Here is a 22,107-nt window from a genome sequence, read left to right as displayed (position 1 = left end):
TAACCAGATATTTATCTTGATAACCATATTTCACTAATATTTAGCTTGATAAACACTATGGCAAAAACTAGTTAATGCTCTCTTGCTAGCCTTATAATTTCAAATCTGATATAACATCTGATTGCATAATTTTTGTCTGAAAGATATGCTGTTTACTCAATATAAATTGTCCAGAGAAAACCCAGAATCATTTTCTAATGAATGTCTCATATTTTATCTTCTCCACACAAAAAGTACTGCTAAGTTAAAGTTGTGGTTAAAAGAAATTCCTAGAAATATTGGAACATTTTAATTCTGGAGATCTAGGTGAAAATAAGAAAATATAAAAAAGAGAAGCAAAGATATGTTTTCTCTTACAAAGACAAACTTAAGGCCAGAACCTCCCTTCCTAACATGGCACAGAACACCTCCAAAAACTGCCATTGACCTTTAGTGATGTTCTTGCCTCAGAACTAACTCAGCTAACACAATTTATCCCCCTGGCATTAAGGTAGGAGCAAAAATAATACAAATTGTGTCAGCAGGTGATTTTCACCCCCCTTTAGAAAGAAGTGAATTTGGATTTTTCCATGAGCATCGCTAACATCGATATTTTAGTTCTTTGCTGGCCCAGGTCAGGAGTACTGGGAAAGGAGGACCCTTTTCATCTCTGTTCATCTCACAGGGATCTGGGCAACACACCTGACAAGACATAAAAATTTTGCTGGCCTTCCACAGTGACCCATGACCTTCTATGTTTGAAAAGTATCCCCTCATACTCCCCTCATGCTCTCTAAGTTTTCTTAAATAACATTGCTTTCTATATTCTTTCTCTTTCTTCAAGGAAAATCGAAAAATATATTTTCTGAAATAAAAATATAGCTTTGCCAAATTTGGGCATATTAGACATTTTTCAACCATAAACTGAAGTATTTTTTGTCTCAAATGATTATTGATAATTATTTTGCAGCTGGGTTGCTATTCTAGTTTTTAACTTTTTGACTATTTATTTGTTTATAGCTAAACAAAAGAAAAAATTAGAGGACTTTTAAAATTCCATTTTCCCATATCTGTAATGTTTTAATTCACCATGTTTGTTCAATGATTTTGAATTATATAGAAAAATATATATTTTGTTCAACACTCTCTAATAATTCTCTATTTTCCATGGTTCAAAAGCAAAAATAGCCTTTTCACAGTAAAGGAATTGCAATAGCTATGAAATCAAATCCTGCTGTGTTTTCCATAGTTATTTGGGTTTTATTTTCTTAGAAAAAGAAAGCAAAATCATTTCTTAAAATAACATTGACATAATAGCTATACTTAAAAATGAAGCTTACACATAGGAATATTTAAATTCCTATTACTTTATTTGATATTTAAACATTTTGTCCATTTAGAGATTTTTCTTTATTCTTGTTTAATTAAAAAAAAAAGAGTATTCTCCTTTTTCTCTTTAAATAGAAAACTTTAATATACAAATGAATGCAAATCCCTTTCTCTCACTTAACACCAATGTAAACTAGGAGGAATTGCAACAATGTCAAGTAAAACAGTTGTTGGGGAAGGTTAAAGCATAAAGTGATTGAGCACTTCATAAAACTATAGTTGCATGATAGATAATAGATTGCATGACATTAGGTTAAAGAAAAACCTAGAAAAATATTTACAAAAGATAATCAAATAACACCTGGTTGATTAATAATTGGCTTTATAGAAACATTTGAATATATAACACTGTCTTATTTCTATGCCAAATTCTTTTTAATGAAAAAAGTCCTCCCTCTCATTACTTATTCTTTTGAAAAATCTGTACTGAAACATAAGAATAGTGTCACAGGTAAATGGTATCTCAGGTTCTGATAATTAGCCTTTTTCTAACCAATAGACCACATTCTTCTAGAAGACTAAGTCTCCATTGATGCACCATGTTCATCCTGTAAGGAGAAAAATACAATACATAGTAGGATGCTCCAGGACAGAGAGATTTTCCCATAAACAGATATATAGATTTGTAAATTGATTGTATCTTTAGTATGGAAAGTTGAGAGAGCAATAATGAAAACAAAAGACAACTAATGTTTCTTAAAGATTTTCAGAGATCTTCTGGAGCAACACTTACACATTACAGACTAAAATGAGCTACCAAAGTAAAAATGTCCAGTCCTTCAGAGGTGCTGACACTTGTTATTCCTATTGGCCTGAGTAGGAAATTTGAACCTATAGCACCTTTAAGCATCACATAAGTTTTCTTTAAATCATTACTTTTTAGGCACTAAAATCTGGGGGAAAAAAGTCTGTTTAATTGTAATCTTATGAACACGTGTGACTTTCAGCACTTTGGAATCACATATTAGAAGCTGGTCTGTACTTAGAAAAGTAATATGGACTCTCTCCAAATCAATCTGAAGTGAAAGTTCCATAATAAACATAGAACTTACTACAAGTGGATTTGCAGAAAAAGAAGTGCAAAGTAATGCCAGAATATCACTAGTGCATAAGCATTCATTGTACATGTGTTAATCATGTATAGAAAGAGGATATAAATAAATGATGTTTCAGCCTTCTTTCAAATACTTAGATTTCTTTATATGGTACATTTTTGAATGTTTCACAGCATCTAAAATATATAAAAATAAATATCTACAATATTTACATAGTATGATATAGTCCACTCTTTAAAAAGGATTGTAAAGACGTGTTCTTTAGCTCATACTGAGGTAAGTAGGTTTCTGTAAGACTGAGAAGAAAGAGGATAGGCAGTTATTTTGAAGGAACCCCTTTGTCCAGTTGTAGTCTGTATCACAGCTAAAAGCATGTGACACCCTCTGGCAGTTGTGTATTGAGCCAAAGTCATCCTTGCTGTAACTCCATTGAAGTAAGTTTAGTTATGCTAGGGACAAATTTATCCCACTCTGCATTCTCTGGTTTGACAGTGTCTTCTGCAGAAACCCTCATGGCTTCATCTATATTTGAAGTCATGTTCATCCCAGGTATGTGGAGATGCAGTTCTGCTGACTTCAATGGGCTGAGCATAGCTGGAATATCTGTAGATAAAATAAAGATTTTAAGATAATTTCAGTGCCTGTATCAGGTGGCTGGCTAACTGACTCTCTGATTATCTCTCTCAGAACACTATGCAGGTGATAATCTATTAATAAAATGGTCTTCCACAGAATATTTCAAATTGTATTTGGAAATTTTAAGTGAAAGCTTCTTGACTGAAAACTAAGGGCATTTCTGATTAATAAATCTTGATTTTTTTTTTTTTTACTTTTCAACATTTTCATGTGTTCTACTACTTATTAATATGCACTATTTAGTAAATTGCCCTGTGGTTCCTTATCCAGATGCCTCTCTGACCATCAGAGCACCACAGTGGCCTGTTTACACGTCAGTCATGGAATCATCGATCGTTTGGGTTTGAAGAGAAGTTTAAAGACCATCTAGTCTAACTCCCCTGCCATGAGCAGAGGACAGAGAGAAGAGAATGATGATAAATGAGAAATACAGGGTAAAACATTACAGCCACATTGTCATATGGGTCTCATATTTGTAACTTTGCTTGTGCCATACATAAAGGAACGGCAATACTACTGAATTCAGGTGAAAAACCCCATTCCTTCTACATTAAGCAGAAAGTGGCTTCCCAGCTGGTCCTGAATATGTGCAATAATCTACCTAACATGAAAAAGAACAGAAAACTTTGGAAAATAAATTAATATGAATTTCTTATTTGATCAGCCTAACTCACACCAGAATGCATGCTAACCAGATATTTTGAAATAGTAAAGGACATTACAGTAGTTCAATCTCTACACCAAATTTTGATTAAAATATTTGTTATAAAATATACCACAACTTCAGCTAATTAGATGAGAGTAGAATACAGCTGTTTATAAACAGAGTCCAATGATAGGGAAAATAATTTTCAAACTTTCAGGTATTTGTTCTTTATTTACTTAGGAGTCTAAAATAAGTAGATATCCAAAGAAAATATTTGTATAAAATATGACTGCTTTACTCCCTCCCTATCTGCAACATGACTTTTGAAATGAATGTGATGAAATTTTCTTTCCTCATTATATAATCAAAGTTATGGCATATTCTATAAAATATTTGTTTTCATTTTCTTTTCTTGCATTCAGTTCTTAATTTTAAACACCCTTCTCTCATTGTGCTCAGATCCCAATATCGATGGATGCACAATTAGAATTTACTTCTATGGGATCAAAAGGCATAGGGACCAGTATACTAACAGTGGGTAATAGATGCAGTACCATTTGATGGAATTGTGTTTATGTTGGTCAATACAACGTGTTCTGAAAGTTTTGAAACGTTATCAAAATTGCTGATCTGGGTGGTCAAGGATTTCCGACTCTCTGTACTGGCACGACCTCTGTTGAACCGTTCGTCATGATGGCTGCGAATGCCAAAGATGCAACAGGAAAATGCTGCTTTAAATTCTTCTCTAAATTTCCCTGTCAACCACAAAAATGACTCATGAAAAAATTGTACTATAAACCGCATTTCATCAAACTTTATCGATTCGGATATAAAGGAGTTATCTAAAGCAAAATTAATGCGAACCACCCAGATGCTCTTCTAAAGCAGAAGCAGAAAATCACACTTTAATCATCTGGGAGAAAGACAGAAGAAAGACAATCTTTCTAAGAAGATATGTGAGGTGTGATGTGAAGACTGAATTATTCTTGGCTAGACAGAACAAACTAGAATGATTAATGAAACTACCTCATAGATAGTCTGCTGATTATTTACATATGTAACAAAAAATAATTGAGCAAATATAGTCTTGAATCCTTACTGATATGTGAAATGAGAGACCATGGTTAATTTGTATTTTATCATAAATAGATTTTAAAAGAAGATTCACAATATTTGACAGCCCCATGCTTTTGGGGCTCAGAGGAAATCGTTCAGATCATTCTCATACTACACACCACAAAAAAAATTGCTGTGGGCCAATATGTAGTGAGGATCAATAGAGTTTTGCCTTCCTGTGTTTAACTACAATACTACCAGGTCAGGTCCTGATTCTGATCTCCAAGCCAAATGACACAAATACAAACTAAGACAAATCTATACTAGCAAGTAAACAGCATCCTGGCTGATTCTTTGAAGCTGACCCTACTTGGCACAGTCTGTCCATGCAGGTACTATTACAGACTCACAGCCTCCAAATCCCAGTATTTGAATATAACATGCCAGGTGGGGACAGGCCCCGGACTGTGCTACCTGCCAGAGAGCATCCAGGAGTGTTTAGAGGAATGGTAATTGTTTCAGAGCAAAGTCATGCCAAAGTCGTTCTCTACCACATTAATGTCATAGACAGTCACACTCTAGCACTTGGACTTGGGCCCTGGCATGGTCTAAGTTACTTATTTGTAGACAGCCTGAGGGTAATGGGATGCTTCAGGCAACTTCTTCTAGGAAGAGGATCTAGCTCCCACTGGAGGAGCTGAGCTGGAGTTACACGGTCATTAATTTTTTCTATGGTTCATTACATTCAAATTATACATTAAACTTGAATTCTAGGTAACTGTAACTTACCACTGAGGAAGTTATAAATAATAGGATTGGCTGCGCTGTTTGCGTATACAAGCCAGTGTGAGAATGTGAACCAGGCGTATACAGTTTCTCTGTCATCAGCATGATTAAACATCCCCAAAACCCTACAGAAAGAAAAAAGAAAACCTGAAAGATGGCAAAATTAGAATTCATTTAAAAGGATTTTACAACTTCTAGCCTGATTTTATCTCAGATGACCTATTTGCAGTACCACAAAAAGGCTGATTCAGCAGTGTTCTCTTACTTGAGAGAAAGAAATCCTCTCCCCAACCCTCAGACCCCTGTCTTGGTAGTTTGGCACAACTGAGACTTTAATATGGTGAAGATGTATAACTTTTCTGCCAAGTAACTAAAATCATCTGGTGTCAGATAAGCCAAGGAAAGACAGGAAAAGTTGCTTTTGATGTACTCATGTCATTGAGTTTCCTGGCTCTAGGCCCACTCTCCAACATACTCTCTAGGCCTCTCTCCAAATATCTCTGGAATTGGAAAGGCATTGAACTGGCCCCAAACCTGAGGCTACTGTAGCAGCTTCTGCCCTCCAGGGAAATCTGCATTTCCCAAACTCTTTACACATTACTTCTGCCATTTAAATGGAAATCTAACTCTGGGCCAACTCTGTTATTGTTGAAGCAGCCTATGTATTTCCTCTATTTCAGGTTGTAGGTGGCCTGAACCATCTTCTGGAAATAGTTTGCTCTCTACATTTTCTACAAAGGGACTTGAGAATTAAAAGTATTTAAATTAGGCCTTAGGGAAGGGCCAGAATTGAGTGGAATGTATTTAAACCTTGAAACTATCCCTTAAAAACTAAAATGTTCTAATAACACTCCAATTAAAAAAGCACCAATAACATGCTCGTTTTTGTTAGGGTATTCAAATCTTCTGCTATTATTGATTAGTATTCCAGAGGTCTCATGAGGTGTAACTTTACCAAAGCCCTAGTCTTTCAGGAACTGTACAAAAACCAAGAGTGTACACAATTACATACAAAATGCACAGAGAGAAAAAGATAAAATATTACAATACAGCTTCATAGGACCAATGGAAGCGTTAGCCTAAGATCTCAAAACTATACATGAGTAGCTTAGGTTTGAACTCAGCATTTCACAGTCCCTGGAGCCAAGCCACAACACTGCACTCTGCTGCTAACCTTCAGCTGCTGCTTCAGGTGACTGCACTTCCACGGGGACATTTACAGCAAACAAGCTGTAATCCCATGTAAATTATGAGGTTTAATGAGAAGATAGGTTAGGTAATTTTCATGAGGAAGATCTTGTTAATAAGAGTTCCATAAAATGGCCATAGTTTAAGTACTGTGGATAGGTTATATATATACACATATATATGTAATATATAATATTTTCTTGCAATGATATGCTTATTTTCCATTTCTTTATCATGCAGTTAGTAAGCTTATCCTTCAAAAGTATCTGCCAGAATAAAAGGAATCCTGTAACAGAGATTTCTGGTTTTGGACAGAAAGCTTTAACAAGTGTTTATGTTTTGAGATAAACTTTACCTTTTCAAGACATTGAGGATGCTAATTGGTAGGTAGCAAAGTGCAAAAACCAGAAGGACAACCATTAGCATACGTGCTGTTTTCCTTCTTGCACGAATCTGTTTTATTTCAGCTGCCACAGCACTAATCTTTGACTTTGTTGATTGTCCCAGCCCTCGGGGCTGTGCTGAAGGCTGCTGAGGCTTCCATTTCTTCTGAACAACAGAAGAAGTTCCTGGGATCTAAGGCAGAAAAAATAAGGGGCATTTTGAAAAACATTTTTAAAAACAAATTTTATCTGCAGATATAAAAAGAAAAATAGACACTTTGATATACACAATGCAAGTTCATAGGGATAAAAAGGATTTTAATATTAAATTTGATGTAGCTGCAGGAAATAAACTGAATTTCAGACACACTAGAGGGACTGCATAAAAAAAATTTGTTTTATACACAAATATCAACTGACATATTCTTTAATTCCCACATACCTTGTTTCTCTTGTGTCTTCAGACTATCAAAATTACCAACCCTATTGCTGCACTTACATTGCTATAAAGTTCTACATTAAATGTTTTGTTGTGTAGAAGAGTAGTTTTTCCCATTAATATGCTGCTAATATAAGATACTAAGCAGTTTTTCAGTGCTGGAAAACAAGGATTTAAAGCCTGCATATCTTTAAGTGCCATAAAATTTCCATACATGCAACCTAGATGACAGTGAAGTAGCTAAAGAAATATTCACAGCTGAAGCGTGGATCCCTCTGCAAAGTTCTTCTAAACTCAGGGAAATAGTGGAAAAGTGCCAAAACACAGGAAGAATTACATTAGTCAAAGAGATGTTGCAATGAGTTTCATGTAGAACCATGCTACTAAAAAAAAAAAAAAAAGTGCCCTCACATAAGACAAGCCAAGTAAAACAATTTTCCTTCTGTTCTTCTAAATTACTTCCTGCCTTCAGTGAAATGTGAAAGACTGCAGATGTCAAGAACTTTCTTAGAGAACCCTATTACAATTACATTTATAATATTTTCAAGTCATAGAGTGTGAAAACCTTTTGGCTAGAAATACAGTTTTATTTATGTGTAGTACAATTGTGTGTAGGGTGACTAATCTCATGTGAAATATTTCAAGTTCAAAAGTATCTGAAAAGTTCACATTGTCTATTGTAACTTTTCTTTTTGTTTTTAATAGGGCTTATCCAGACAAACTGACCAGAAAATGATGAATTTTTTTGGTATTTATTTAAGAAAGATAAAAGTAAACTAAAAAGAAGGCACATTCAGAATAGCTCTAGAAAACCTGCTATGTTGAGGTTTTGGTGGGGTTTTGTGGGGTTGGGTGGGGGTTGTTTTTGTTGGTTTTTTTTGGTTTTGCTCTATTTATTTATTTGTTGGTTAGGGGATGTGATTTTGTATGTTTGTGTGAATATCTTCAGACAAGCCCTTAGTTCAGCTTTTATGTACACCCCCAAACATGATTTACAGCTATTGGAACATTTTGGCAAAGTTGTCATGTAATGAGCAGGAAATCTCTGAAGCAAAACTGGGGATAAGTTACACCATTTAGTTTTTACTAATGTATCCATGGATTTAAAACAACTTAGCCCCTTGCACTTCTACTGTGGATTCCCACTCACACAGCTGAAATCAGTCATTACCAGCTTGACAATTGCACATCAGTACTATTGCAGGGATTTACCCTTCTTGGCTGTGGGGTGTAGCAGAGAAGTGACAGAATCAGAGGAAATGGTCTCAAGTTAAGCCAGAGGAAGTTTAGATTTGATATAAGGAAAAATTTATTCACAGAGTAGCCAAGCCTTGGAACAGGCTGCCTAGGCAAGTGGTTTAAATATCCTGGGGATATTTTAAAAATAAGTAGATCTGGCATTTAAGGACATGGTTATGGTTGTTATGGTTGAATTCCATGACCTTAAGAGCCTTTTTAATATAAATGTTTCTATAATTCTATGATTATGTATGTACAAGTATACACAATTGTACACATGGGAGCATAATGCACAAATTTGCTTTTTGGTAATTAATCAGAGAGATAATTTTGAAGCATTTATGTAATTCCAACATTTTATGAAAAGCCTATTTGCTGTGAATAAGCAAGTACTAAAATTTAGAGTTTTAGTTTCTTATGTACCTTTTCTCTACCCCCTAACAGTTATCAAGGGGCTTATAACCAAAGAAAATCTTTCAAATGTAGCATCAGCTTGCCAAGATTGGAAGGGTATATTTCAGCTACCAAAAAGAAAATGGATAAATTTCCTAACTATTACTACAACTGTTCTTTAGTGTCAATGCATTTGGACATCAGAAACTTGAAGCATACTAGGAACTTGATATTACAAATTGTGTATCAGCATTTTCATCATATTCCGTTCATTCAGTTCTATTTGTACATAAGCTGTTTTTAATCTACTTAAAATCCACACAAGAACATAGACTACTAAATTACTAATTCCTTGTTAATAATTAAAATTATTACTCAAAATTTCTAGTATTTTTGCATGATTGTACTTGCCTTTATAAAGTTGAATCTTTAATTTAAAGATTTGCTTGATTTATACAATCAGAAATTTTAAGAGCTATTACACAAAATATGGAAACAATAACTTGTAATTCAGTCTTCTATTTTTATATGAATATTTGTACGCATAACACATTACATTTTAAAAAATAACCTTTAGAAAAAATGTAGGGCATAGAAAGCATTTACTATTTGTTATGTTTTTTCTATCATGTACATCTGAAAGTCTCTTTGTACCTTGCAATAAGATCAACATATTCAACTGAATTTCTGATAAACAGCATGTTTTTTTATTGAAACTGTTACCAAAGAATACATTTAGAGCACTTCATTCATTTGTGCTACATGACTAATTACAGCACACCTGCTGCACTTAGGAAAGTGCCTGATGCCTGCAGCCAAGTCACACTTGATAATAGATGTGCACTGGTTTTAATTTCACTTAGTGCAGCCTCTTGTACATAGTGCTATCATCCATGCCAGGCAGAGAGACAGCTGTAATTTGGCACCACTGGTAGCACTAAGCCTGTAGTAGAATTTCTCTTTTTGTTACTGAAAAACAAAGGATCATCCTCACCTTGCCAGTGTGCAAGATGAATGGGGAGAAGAAACATTTTGAAGAACAAATAGACCACCTAAAACAACTGGGGAGTGGAGGTAGGGAGAAGCCAAAAAGAAAAAGGTTGGGTTTCAGTCATTCAACTTCTGCTCTGCTTCTGAGCCAGCAATTTCAAGTATGTGCAGGTTAAGAACAACTGCTTTTCATTAACTTAGTTAATTAAGAACTTGAGAGGGCAGGCAGATTGTAAAGAGGGTATAGAAGAGAAGGCTGAGAAGGATTATGGTGATAAAGTCGTTGGGTAATACAGGACAGTTTCAGCAAGGCAGAGCATATTAGAACTATGTTTAGACTAAATAACAAAACTAAGCAAGAAATCCTTTGGTCTGGAGAAGAGTCCCCTTAAACTGTAAAGGTTAAATTTTATCTCCAAGCCATCTTGTTATTTAATCTTATCAACCTAAGAAATTAAATGCAAAAATAATAATTTAAAGCTGACAAGCAGGATAAACAGCAATTCTTGTTTAACTTAATCTGAAGTGACATATATGACTTATGGACGATAACAAAAAGTCTTAAAGTGGATTTGGCATTTCCTGTATACAAGTTACTTGTGAGAGATATATTCTGTCAGTATAAGATTTGATTTTTAATTTTATCACATGCATATTCAGAAATATAAAGTCTATTTGTGATTTCTCTGATGGATCAATATGAACTGCATGAAAAATGTTTCTGATGGGGCAGGTATTATCCCCTGCCCAGGACAGCCTCAAAATTGGATGGTATCAAACATGCTGGTGAGAGAGAAGTGATTCATGCCCATATGTCAATGGAAATATGAACTATGTTAGAGACACTTGAGATGGAATATCTTGCATTATTTCTTCAACAGAATGAGTATTTTGTCCTTTTCAGAATGACAGGGCAGGTAGTGGTGGCCTACAGTTATAGATAAATCCTGGACTAAGCAAAAGACATCAGAGACCACCACAGTCTGGTGCATGACAAATTACAGTTCACACACACAAAATGATTTTTTAAAGATTCCTCAAGAAAACGGCATCATTTCACCACTTAAATTCAAATGTTCTTTGTTTGTCTGCTTGGTGGGTTTTTTGTTTGTTTTGTTTAGTATTCTTGGTTTTTTCCCTCTATTTTTTATTTGAATCTTGAAAAAAAAAGATGTTCACATGAGAAATTTTGTCAATTATTTGCCATCAATTCCCATCAAATGTTATTGGTAGCAGCCAGCTTCACATCAGGCAGTTCCAGTCTCCCAGTACTGGTAGTTGGACCTTCTAGTTTACCTTTTGTTCAGATTGGACTGCCGTCAACCTGAGTAAGAAAAATAAAAATAAAACTAACAAAATGAGAAGGTCAATCTTAAATTTTGACTGCTATAGGAGATTTTAGCAGATGACCTTATAAATAAGGTCATCTAAGGTATTTTGGTAAGCACTTCAGATACAGTGAGGGAGATTTTTCTTCTACTTAGAATCAATTTTTCAGCTGCCTTTTGCTTTCATTCTCTCTAAGAGAAAGCCCTTCACAGACATGAGAAAGCAGTTTACTTTCTGACTGCCTTCACTTTTCAATACATCTCAAGGTGGCTGCATGGATGGAAAAATCCAAGTCCTAAGTGAAAAAATGGAGTTTATAAAGGAAGAGGCTGTACATGGGAATCTGCACAAAGTTGCAAGAGCAAGTAAACAGAGCCAGTGCTAAGTGACTTACCTGGCGACACCACAGCTTTCGGAATATTTGCAAATAGGCCAACACCATAAGACACAGTGGTGCCATGTATGTCACCAGAAAAAAGCATGTGTGATACATTTTGGGGTAAACGTCAGCTGGAAAGAGAATTCAAATAGGAAAGGTGTGTTTAAATATATGTACATTTCAAAATCACCTTAAGAAAAATTATTCATATACATATGCATATTTTTCAATATAACAGGAAAATGTATCAAATAATATTATGGTCAAGATTGGTTTTTTTAATGACTTCTAGATACATTCTATTAGAAATGTACTTTTTATCCCAAGGATATATCACATTACTGATTTCTTATATATTATTACTTTATGTATGGAGTTTTAGGAAGTTTTACTTTCTGTTAAAACAGTGATGGATTAATTTTGTTATCTAAAAATGAAATGTTATCTGTAAGTGAAAAATTTTGCTATCTAAAAAAAAGGTAAGTAATAGCCAACCTACCTCATCCCTGACATATTGAAAAATTGTGTAAGTGCCATTAGTTTTAATTCTGTAAAGGCTACTATGTATGCCTGAGTAAACTGCTCAATCCCTCACCTACAAAGACTGCAACTGCAAAATACAGTGCACAGGACAATGATGGGACAAGAGACACACATTCCATAAATCACTCGGTGGTGGCAGAATATATCTGATTAAGATGCAGTAATTAATTATTATGATTACATTTTAAAAATAGAATCAATACATGCAAGTGCCTTAAACCTAGGAAATCTCCAAGATGGTTTTAAACTCTGATTTAACAATAATGAGTTTGGTAGTGTTATGTTCTATTTTCCCATGCATCTCTTTTCAAAAGACAACTTATGAATGTTATTTGCTTAGAGAAAACATCTTAGAAGTGCTGTTGAGTGTATTGAGTTTTAAGACTGTTGCATCCTAAACTCCATCAGTAATTTATACCAGAATGTGCAGTGCCTGTTACCAATTGTTGGTATTAATTACAACTTAACATCTGTGGATGGCCACAGAAAAGGAATAATATTTTGGACAGTAACAACACATAGCAGAAAATAAACTGCACCCCATAAACAGTTAAATTGCAAGGTAATCTTAGGCATTGCATCTTGGATAAAGAAGGAAAATTTATGTTAATTTCCAGAATTTCCAAATGTTTCAGGATGATAAGATCTGCAAGATCTGATTGCTTTTTTAATTTAAAAAAAGAAAAATAAAAAATTTAAAAAGAGGAATAAAAGAAAAGGAAACAAAAAGAGTTGCATGAGATAAAAACTTTGGTGCATCAAAATTATTTTCTGCCTGTTAAAGTGACTGAGACTGTGGACCCTATCAGAGAAGGGCATGCCAGGAGAATTTCAGAGCTTGTTCAGACAAAGATATACAAAGACTTTCCCCACAGCTCTCATAGCAGGGAGAAAAACACCATAATGTAAATTCCAGGCTCACTCTCAAATGCAGACTTGAGTGATCCCACACTTCCTGTTGGACCTGAAAGTGCCTGCTGGTACACCCAGAAAACCTCCAGTATCAAGGAGATGGAAACCTGCTACAGCAAAATCCAGCCAATGTACATTCCCAGAAAAGGTGATAGAGATGCCGCCACTGATATTTGATGGCTTTGGTAGATCAGGGTTTAAAAAATTCAGATGAGTAGTATTTGACTTCTTACTTGCTCTAAGATCCTGTAGCAAACCAGCTTACCAGCTCCTTACTAGCAGCTGCAGCTACTAACTCTTGTCAATGTCCCTGGGGGAGCAAGACCATCTGGGGCAGGTTTTTTATAATTGGCATTAACCTGAGATTTTATGTGATTGATGATCTCAAACTTGCTTTTGCATTCCAGAAAATGCAGTCTCACAGCAGTCCTGCTATCCAGGGAAGGACTGACATCCATGCTTCACAGGTGGAGAGATTAAGGAGAAGCTGGAGTAACGTGACTTACTGGGATCACAGGAGGTCAGAATTGAAAGTACATTCTTTCTGCTCAGGAGGAGGTGCCACCTGCCTCATCAGTGCTCTGCCGGCAGCCGGGCCCCTTTCAGGTAGAAGGACGGTACATATTTAAAAGGCCATCTGGAGTTTATGACTTCCAATTTAGCATTCCAAGTAAAGTAAAACATTAGATGAGCCTAGCTATCTACAAAGAACTGAGGAGCAGGTTGGAGGAAGATCCTAACACTTGCCTTTGAAGTTTAGCCACCTGGAAAGTGCCAGCTGCTAAACATCAAAGGAAACCTGTCCCTCCTCCACCCTGGGCAAAGCCTTTTGCAGAACTTTTCCCTAAGAAACATGACTCTGTTTAGCTTCTCAAGCCAAAGAAAAGCTTTAAAGCAGTTTGAAAATCACAGCAGCAAGAAGGAGGAGGGCTGGCTAAGGATACAATTCATTTATCAAGTGAGTTCCAGGCTCCTTGAATACAAACATCAATCAGCTTGTGGTCCTGCCTGACTGGGATGGCTGAAACTCTTACTGCCAAGCAGAAGAGGAGAAAAGTGTCTTTGCCTTCTGTGGTAACATAATGGACTCCAGGACAGGGGGAAATTGTTCTTAGCTGGAGTAACCACCTCTTTAAGAATAAAACAATGACTTTCATGTCTCTTGCTGCTAGTCTATTGAAAAGAGATAATAAAACATAAACAGGTGGTCACAGGGGTTGGACTAGATTCAGATCGGCATTCATACACTGCAATTACCCCACCTGATAAAGGATCAGTATGTTAAAACAAGTTTTCATTTGTCTACTGCAGTGGTTATTAAACACATCTTAAATTTTTCTAAAGCTCCCCTCTCCACATGGTCTTCCAGTCCCAGCCTGAAATTGGTAGATTGAAACTATGGCTTCTGGAGTTTTGCCAGAATATTGCTGTATTTGTGTAAATACATATATACATACATGTATACATATGCATATGTAATCAAATTGAAATAAACACTCAAAATGTTTTGATATGAAATAGCCCCTTTAGCCATAGTGCTTAATAAAATTAGTACTCCTGACAGTTTCCTTAAGAATAGGGAGAAGCAAGACTATCACATTTGTTGAGCATCGGTAGGGTTCCCAGGTTCCCTACTCTCAGGAAGATGAGAGTCCTGGAGTTACCAACATAGAGGAGCAATGCAACTAAAAGTGTATATTTTTCAAATAAAGCTTGATAATTAGGGATGTTAGGGAGTGGGTGCCCATAGCACAAAAAAATCAACCACATAATGCAGCGCTTCCAAGCTAAGTTCCTATGTCAGAGTACTTAGGGTTAGGTAATACTAAAATTATATCTTGAAACCTAATATATTGTGCTTGAGTCATCTATTTACAATAACACCCAGCCTAATTTGAATATTAGAAATATTCTGACTTCCTTCTACATTAAAATATCCCACAAGTTTTTAATTAAATTATGAACAGTTTGATAAACAGGATGTATAAAACTTCTTGTAGTACTGCAATTTCCAGCTATTTGTTTTCCAGAATTAAGACAATGTGGTTTTGCACTATTGTATAAATAGTCTAAGGAAAAGGAACACAAAGTCTTCCCTTTGTTTCCATTCAGCCATGCCGTTTTGGGAAAGAATTATCTCCATATTCTTTTTATCATTTGCAAAGGGCTTGGCTAATGCACTTTGGCTAACACTCTCTTCTTGAACAGCTTTAAGACAATGTACTTAGCTGACTTGGACACATGGTGAACTCATTTTAATATACATTTCTTTTATTTTGGCACTTTATCATCAAATTCAGCACAGCAATTACAGACTATTATAGAGCTGTGGCCAAATCTGGCTCCTTAAGTGAGTCTGCATGGGTCACATGTTGGATCCTTCTGCATTCCCAAATAAAATATTGTTATTAGACAGTACTCAAGATGAAAAACCCTCAGCCTAGAATTGGCAATGAATTTTACATTCAGGAATGCCAGAAGCAATTATAAAGAAATTGAGCGCTGTTTTAGGCTGAACTATTGCTCCATTTGCAGTCACTGGCAGCTTTCCAACAGCACACTCAAATCTCATTAGCCAGGGCGACTATTTGTTCACAGTTGAGGACCCCAAGTGTCACAGTACTGATCAGACCTTCCCTCCAGACACTCATCAGACTTTTATGGTTTCCAGCAGCTGGTCCTACAGACGTAGGGTGTCTGTGTAGGGTACAGTGTTGTCTCCTGCTTTGGCATCTCTGACATCTTCCTGGACACAGCTTCCAGTTACTCTTCCGTAGCACCTCATGCTTCAATGGCCCTGGGGTCCCAGAATTACAACAGACTTCCAAAACACTTTGGAAAGTGTTACTAAGCATCCTCTTTTTGCAGTCCCAGTCTTTAACATTCACAGTTTAACATCCTCAGAACATATGGTGTACATGATATTCTGCAAAGATTTTATCAGATGAATTGTAATTTTAGACAGCATTAATTGTATACAGCTCTAAACAAAGCAATAAACATCCAAAATACAATCCCTTTCTCAAAATTGACTCTCCTATAGAACTTTCTCAGGGTCTTTTGAGTGTATGCAACATCTACATCTCTACTTTCTCTTTGCAAATATAGGTTATTTGTAGCAGCATTGATTTTTTTCTCCTTCAACATCCTCCAAGATAGCTCTTTCTTTAACCCTCTGTATTTGCATAGTCAAAAGAGGCAAAACAAAACCCAACAAAAATGTAGCTATTTTCTATAAAAATATTTGCTTTTTATTTCTTTTTCCAGCTTTAAGGCTCTCCACTCTTACCCTTTTCTTTTGTTCTTCTTTTTGGGGGCCTTTGTGATTTCAAACCCTATTTTTTGGTAGAAAAACTGCATATTCGACGCTTTGAACTAGTTCAGAGTCCTTAGACACTTTCAACAGAATGGAAATGGAAATTATTTTTTAATTACACTATAAAGTCTGTAGTCTGAAAGGGATGTATATATATATCTTCATTGATAAATACTATTAACTCTACTTTTACTGGGCAATTCCATGATTTTGAGAAATCTGCTTGTAATTTAATGCATATAAAGATTCTTCCTTCAAGTTACTATGATGAGCTACTATTAGAACATGGAGATCTTTTAAGGATATCTGAAATGCACCAGCAGACTGGTGCAATGATGGTGTATTGCCATTAGAAGAATTATTCATTAAAAAGGCAGCAAGATAAAAATAGGATTGCTATCTTTCAGTGGAGTGAAAACTTTCCCATTTCAGGAAACTTTTTAATATAAAATTATTCTTTTCATGCTCAATATAAATAATCATTTTAATAAATTGGAGTGTTTGTTCTCTTTGTTCTCCTTCTCAGACACAAAAAAATTGATTCTATACATGAGTACTTGCCTTTATTATAATCCCCTCTATCTCTCCAAACATCCAAGTGAAGGCTTACATCATAACCTGAAGACCAGTAGACTTAAATTTAGACAAATACACTCCATGGGAGTAGAGTCTTGCAAGCACATGGCAGTTTGAGTTGGTTGTTTATTGTTGGGTTTTTTTTTTTTGTATAATGGGTGCTTCACCTCAGGCTGCAACTACTTCAGCACAACTGAACAAGAGGCACTCTTTAAAATAGTTCTAAACCTACTACAGACTCTGTAGCTCAAAAGCAACACTTTCCCAATAAGAATCAAAAAGTGGCCAATGCAGATCTGGAAATTCTGAGATTACATTCCCTGATAAAATGCTCTCTTGACTTCCTAATTAATTAAGCACATCATTTCCTAGGCTGAGATTGAAAGAGTCTTGGCTGCAGAGTTAACTCTGAAGTGATAAAGGCATGAATAATTGCTTCTGTGCCAAAATGAGTGGATAAAAATTATACTTAGAATGAATGCTGTGAAAGAAAATAGTCACATAACTACTGCAGTATCCTGCAGCAGAATGGGATACAAAATTTTTCACAGATGAAGGAAGAACACTATAATAGCATATTTGTCCTCGCCAATCAAACACAAAGAACACTACAGCTTAACAGAGACTTACGCTCAGCTACAGACTCAGAGCACACCTTCGTCAGCGCTGAGTAGCAGTGAGCTAGTGGCCACCTCTGTCCCCTTGCCTTGTCCCAGAAGACTAACTGGGATGAAGGAGATAAAGAACAGGGAATGTGATACCCAGTGTCTTCTCATTAATCCTCTGGTGGCTCTGTGAAAGCTGTTAGCAGGAAAGGAGCTTCCAGAATAGCTCATGGAAGAGCCCTTAGCAGTTAAGCTAATTTATCATGATAATTAAGCACAGGTGAGCCAGTTGTATTTTATCACAATTGTTCACAGGACTGGAATCTTCTTCTACAGAGACAGCTCTGGGAGAATATCTGATTTTGTTTCAGCTGGATTCAAGGCTATTAAACAGGCACCTTTCAGTTATATGTTTTGGCAAACTTGGCTTTATTTTCCTGTGTGTGAATAATGGTATAACTGATGGCCATTATATCCAGTGTCAGAGTCACAGCATGTAACTCATGCACTCTGTTAGCACTGGAGGTGTGCCAAGACCCACCAGAGTCGAGCCCCAGCCATTTGGGTGGGTGGCTCACACCACTTGCTGTGACCGAAGACAAAATAGAAATAGTTACTCCCTGGCAATCCTTACAGCTTCAGTCAGACACAGAACATGTTAGATTCAAAGTTAATCTGGAAAGGCAGGGTTACACTTCTTGTATAGATTAATTTGTAACTGATTACTTTCACAAAGTTATTTAAATTATTTCGTCCATGACTAATTTGAAATTTTAGATTAACTCACTACCCTATATTGATGACACCTCTGTAAATTCTGCAATTACATGTAATTTGCATTGAACTCCCAGGAGATACCTATAAACACTAGTCAAATGCCAGCAATAAGCAAAATATCAGGTAAACAGAAAATCTGTTTTTGCATAGTTACTTCTTCAGACTACTGAAATCTTTGTAAACCTTCAATGCACATCAGTCACAGAATTATATAGGCATAAGCATTGAAGGGTGGGAACATTTCTACCCTCTGGGAAGCATTAACATGGTCAAGACACTAGTTAGCCTCATTCATTTAAACTTCATTTAAAATGTACTTTAAGGCTCAACAACACAAAAGAAATCCACAGATATTTCACAGAACTTGAAAAATTATAGTTCTAGGAAGGCCTACATAATCAAGAACATTTTGTGTTATGTTTATGCGACTTGACTTCATATTAACATCTCCTGATATTTTGATTACTTTATTTAACACCTCCTGATATTTTCATTACCTTATAGCAGTACAAACTCAGCTTGTATGGTCAATGACAGACTCACCTCCCCAGTGCTCATCACACACTGTGAACAAGGTGGTTTTATTGGCTAATCCTGGGAACACACTGCTGCACTCCATAACAATAGCCTGAGGAATCATTATGATGCAGGACACAATCCAGATAATTATAATGCTGTTCCTTGCTCGCTTGGCTGTGCTTTTAAACATCAAAGGATGACAAATTGCATACCATCGATCCAAAGCAATGCAGCTGAGTGTTAGGACAGACACAGAGACTGAAACTGTCTAAAGAAAAAGGAATATTATGTAAATGCAAATGTAGGGCTATTTCCCAGAGTTTCAAGAATTATTTATTGTACTTTTCCCCCAGAATATAAAAAAATATTTACATTTTCAACATAGTTAGTTCATTATCTGCAATTGTTAAATAGACTCACACACACAAAAAAAACCACCTCCTTTTAAAATGTCTTCTTATTAAAGTATCATTTTAATAAAAATATCTTCTTATTAAATTAAAACAGATATCCTCATCTGCTGTACTCCTACTAGAATCCACAAGACAATTCACACATTAAGATGCTAACTAAACAGAACAGGTGTTGCAAAATCAAATTTTGAAATAGAAAATGTAATCAACTGGGAATGTATAAAACTTTATTTGAAGAAAAAGCTTTTAAAACGTTAGACAGTGAATTTTATTTTGTTTTTTGTAGAAAAATTTATTTGTTAGTTTCTATATTTTATTAGCATACCAGAGCAAACATGTTGCTTTTTATTTTTACAAGAACAATGAACCTCAGGATCTCATGAAAAAGTCCTTGACAACAATCAGCTTAAGGTAGACTAAGATATTTTACCTTTTATTCAGCAAAGGAAATAACCTATCACTTTAGTTTATTGTTTCAATTTGTATGCTTGGTGATCACTCACTCTTCAGATTTTCTTTCACTAGAATGGAAGTTTTGAAAAAAAAAGTTGTGATTTTGATTGTATCAAGTAGAGCTCATAGCTTCTGGAGAGCTTTGCTTTTGACAATATGGTTCTTTGGCCATAGAGGTATCTTCTGCAAATATAAATTGTGCTGGAGGCACAGAGCTGATGATCTGCATAAACTCTGAGTTCTGCTTAATTATTCTGAATTTTAATGACTAAAAAGCCAAACATACATTTGCCATTCTAGTTTACCCAGTTCATCCATACATCTATTCTTAGAAAAGGCATTTATCAATCATTTTGATGCAAATGATTTCAAAACTTATTGAGTCCATGGGTAAATGAGAAGCAATTATTGCTTAAGGCAGACAATCTGACCAAGTCCCAGGGAACCTGTATACTTTGACACAAATGCAGTAAATATAAAAAAAGCCCATACTGCCTTCAGAAATTGGATTCTCTGTCCTGGACACTTGTGTAGCTGTTCAGATCCATACAGAGACAATATTAATGACTTTATTTCTATTTACAGATATTTTAATTGCTTTACATCCCTTCTGAATCATTAATAAAGATCACAAAAAGTAAAGAGCACCAGAAAAATGTCCCAAAAGATGTATTGCCGAAGTCCAACAATCAGATGGATGAAAACCAGTCTTTATTATGCATAATCATATTCCCAAGTGGAACAGTCTTTTAGGCCTCAGCATGTACTCTGAGATACCTACTCAGTACCAGGTATGGACTTCCATTGGATTAGAAGTATTAGGAAGATGCTATCGTAATTTCTGGTTTTCATAACATGGGTAATGTGAACACAAAAAGAAAAATAATACCTGTAAGTAGGGAATCACTTTACAGAGGGTCTGCCCAAAGAACCACGTTTCTGTGATGTCCACAACTAAAGTTGCTGGAAGACAAGTAATTGTGACCAGAATGTCAGCCAGAGAAAGATTCACTATGAAGTAGTTGGTAACGGTCCGCATGTGATGGTTCTTCCACACTGCAAGGCAAACTGAATTTGGAAAGACAAGTTAGTGAGATGGAAATGGCTTAGGAAATGCTTTAAGAGGAAAACATTTAACTTTGTGGAATTAAGGAAATGTTTGTGTCCTATGTTTAACACAGAATATCTGAATATGTGGTTCAGTGCAAGAACTGTGTGTTTTCTTTCAGAGTGGAAACACGAGGGTACATGTGGAGAGATTCTTGATACACAAAGAAGAGCTTTCCACAGACTGCAGTGTGGGAAATAATCCAATATATAAAGCATCTTACTTCTCTGGTAGTCAATCTTCACTAACTACTTATACAACTTTCTTCATTTCTCTTTTAAGTCATTGGTTGTAGTCTACAACAATACACATCTATACCTTTAAAATTTTATCTCTTATGATAGAATTATGCTTAAATCAAATTACTACAACACAGAATCTTGTAAGCTGTACAAATATAATTTTATAAAATATTTTGATGGATTTAATATATCTATTGCATCTGCAGAGAATCTGTAACAATTTTCTGGGTAACTATGATTTGAATTAAGTTAATAAAAATAATTTTTGCTGTATTAACGGTTACATTTTTGATGACGATCAAAAGCAGCACGTAGCAGGCACTTTATGAGATGTACCATTAAAGCTTATTTTGTATATTTTATGTCACTCTTTTTCAATCTGAAAGACTTTTAGAAACGAGGCAAATCAATCTTTAAAACCACTACACTAAATTCATAAGCTGCTGAATTAAAAATGCCGTAATTAAATCTAAGAAAGTATCAGAACAGTAATTTTTAAAATAATTTTGGAAGTCAAACCCTGAGTGACTGGTGCAATCAAAAGCTTTTGAATTATTTAGATTTTTAAATTCATTCACCCAAAGATCTTTAAAAACTGATGTACAAAATTTTCCCGTAAACACCACAATACTTTTTGTAAGACAAGAATACAATTAATTGTACATCAAATGGTCTTCACTGCAAAAAATTATTCATCCATCATGCACATCTAGATTAAGATTCAAAGTCTCTTAATCTGTCAGGATATAGCACAAT

The 22,107-nt window shown here is 35.3% G+C and overlaps 1 protein-coding gene across 1 annotated transcript in view; it reads right to left on the bottom strand.

The window, feature by feature from the left end:
- Positions 1-22,107, bottom strand: part of HCRTR2 (hypocretin receptor 2) — a 35,073-nt gene continuing 12,966 nt past the window's right edge. Inside the window, exons 2-8 of the mRNA XM_002195211.5 lie at positions 20,891-21,069; positions 19,160-19,403; positions 11,903-12,018; positions 7,091-7,311; positions 5,551-5,672; positions 4,260-4,460; positions 1-3,026 (exon numbers count right to left, since the gene is read on the bottom strand). Of these exons, the coding sequence (XP_002195247.2) occupies positions 2,833-3,026; positions 4,260-4,460; positions 5,551-5,672; positions 7,091-7,311; positions 11,903-12,018; positions 19,160-19,403; positions 20,891-21,069 (1,277 nt within the window). The 3' untranslated portion in view covers positions 1-2,832. The remainder of the gene's footprint in view (positions 3,027-4,259; positions 4,461-5,550; positions 5,673-7,090; positions 7,312-11,902; positions 12,019-19,159; positions 19,404-20,890; positions 21,070-22,107) is intronic.

Source organism: Taeniopygia guttata, chromosome 3, assembly GCF_048771995.1.
Source record: "Taeniopygia guttata chromosome 3, bTaeGut7.mat, whole genome shotgun sequence".
In the NCBI taxonomy this organism is placed as follows: domain Eukaryota; kingdom Metazoa; phylum Chordata; class Aves; order Passeriformes; family Estrildidae; genus Taeniopygia; species Taeniopygia guttata.
The sequence above is the reverse complement of the archived record's forward strand: the minus strand, read 5'-3'. Positions and strand labels throughout refer to the sequence as shown.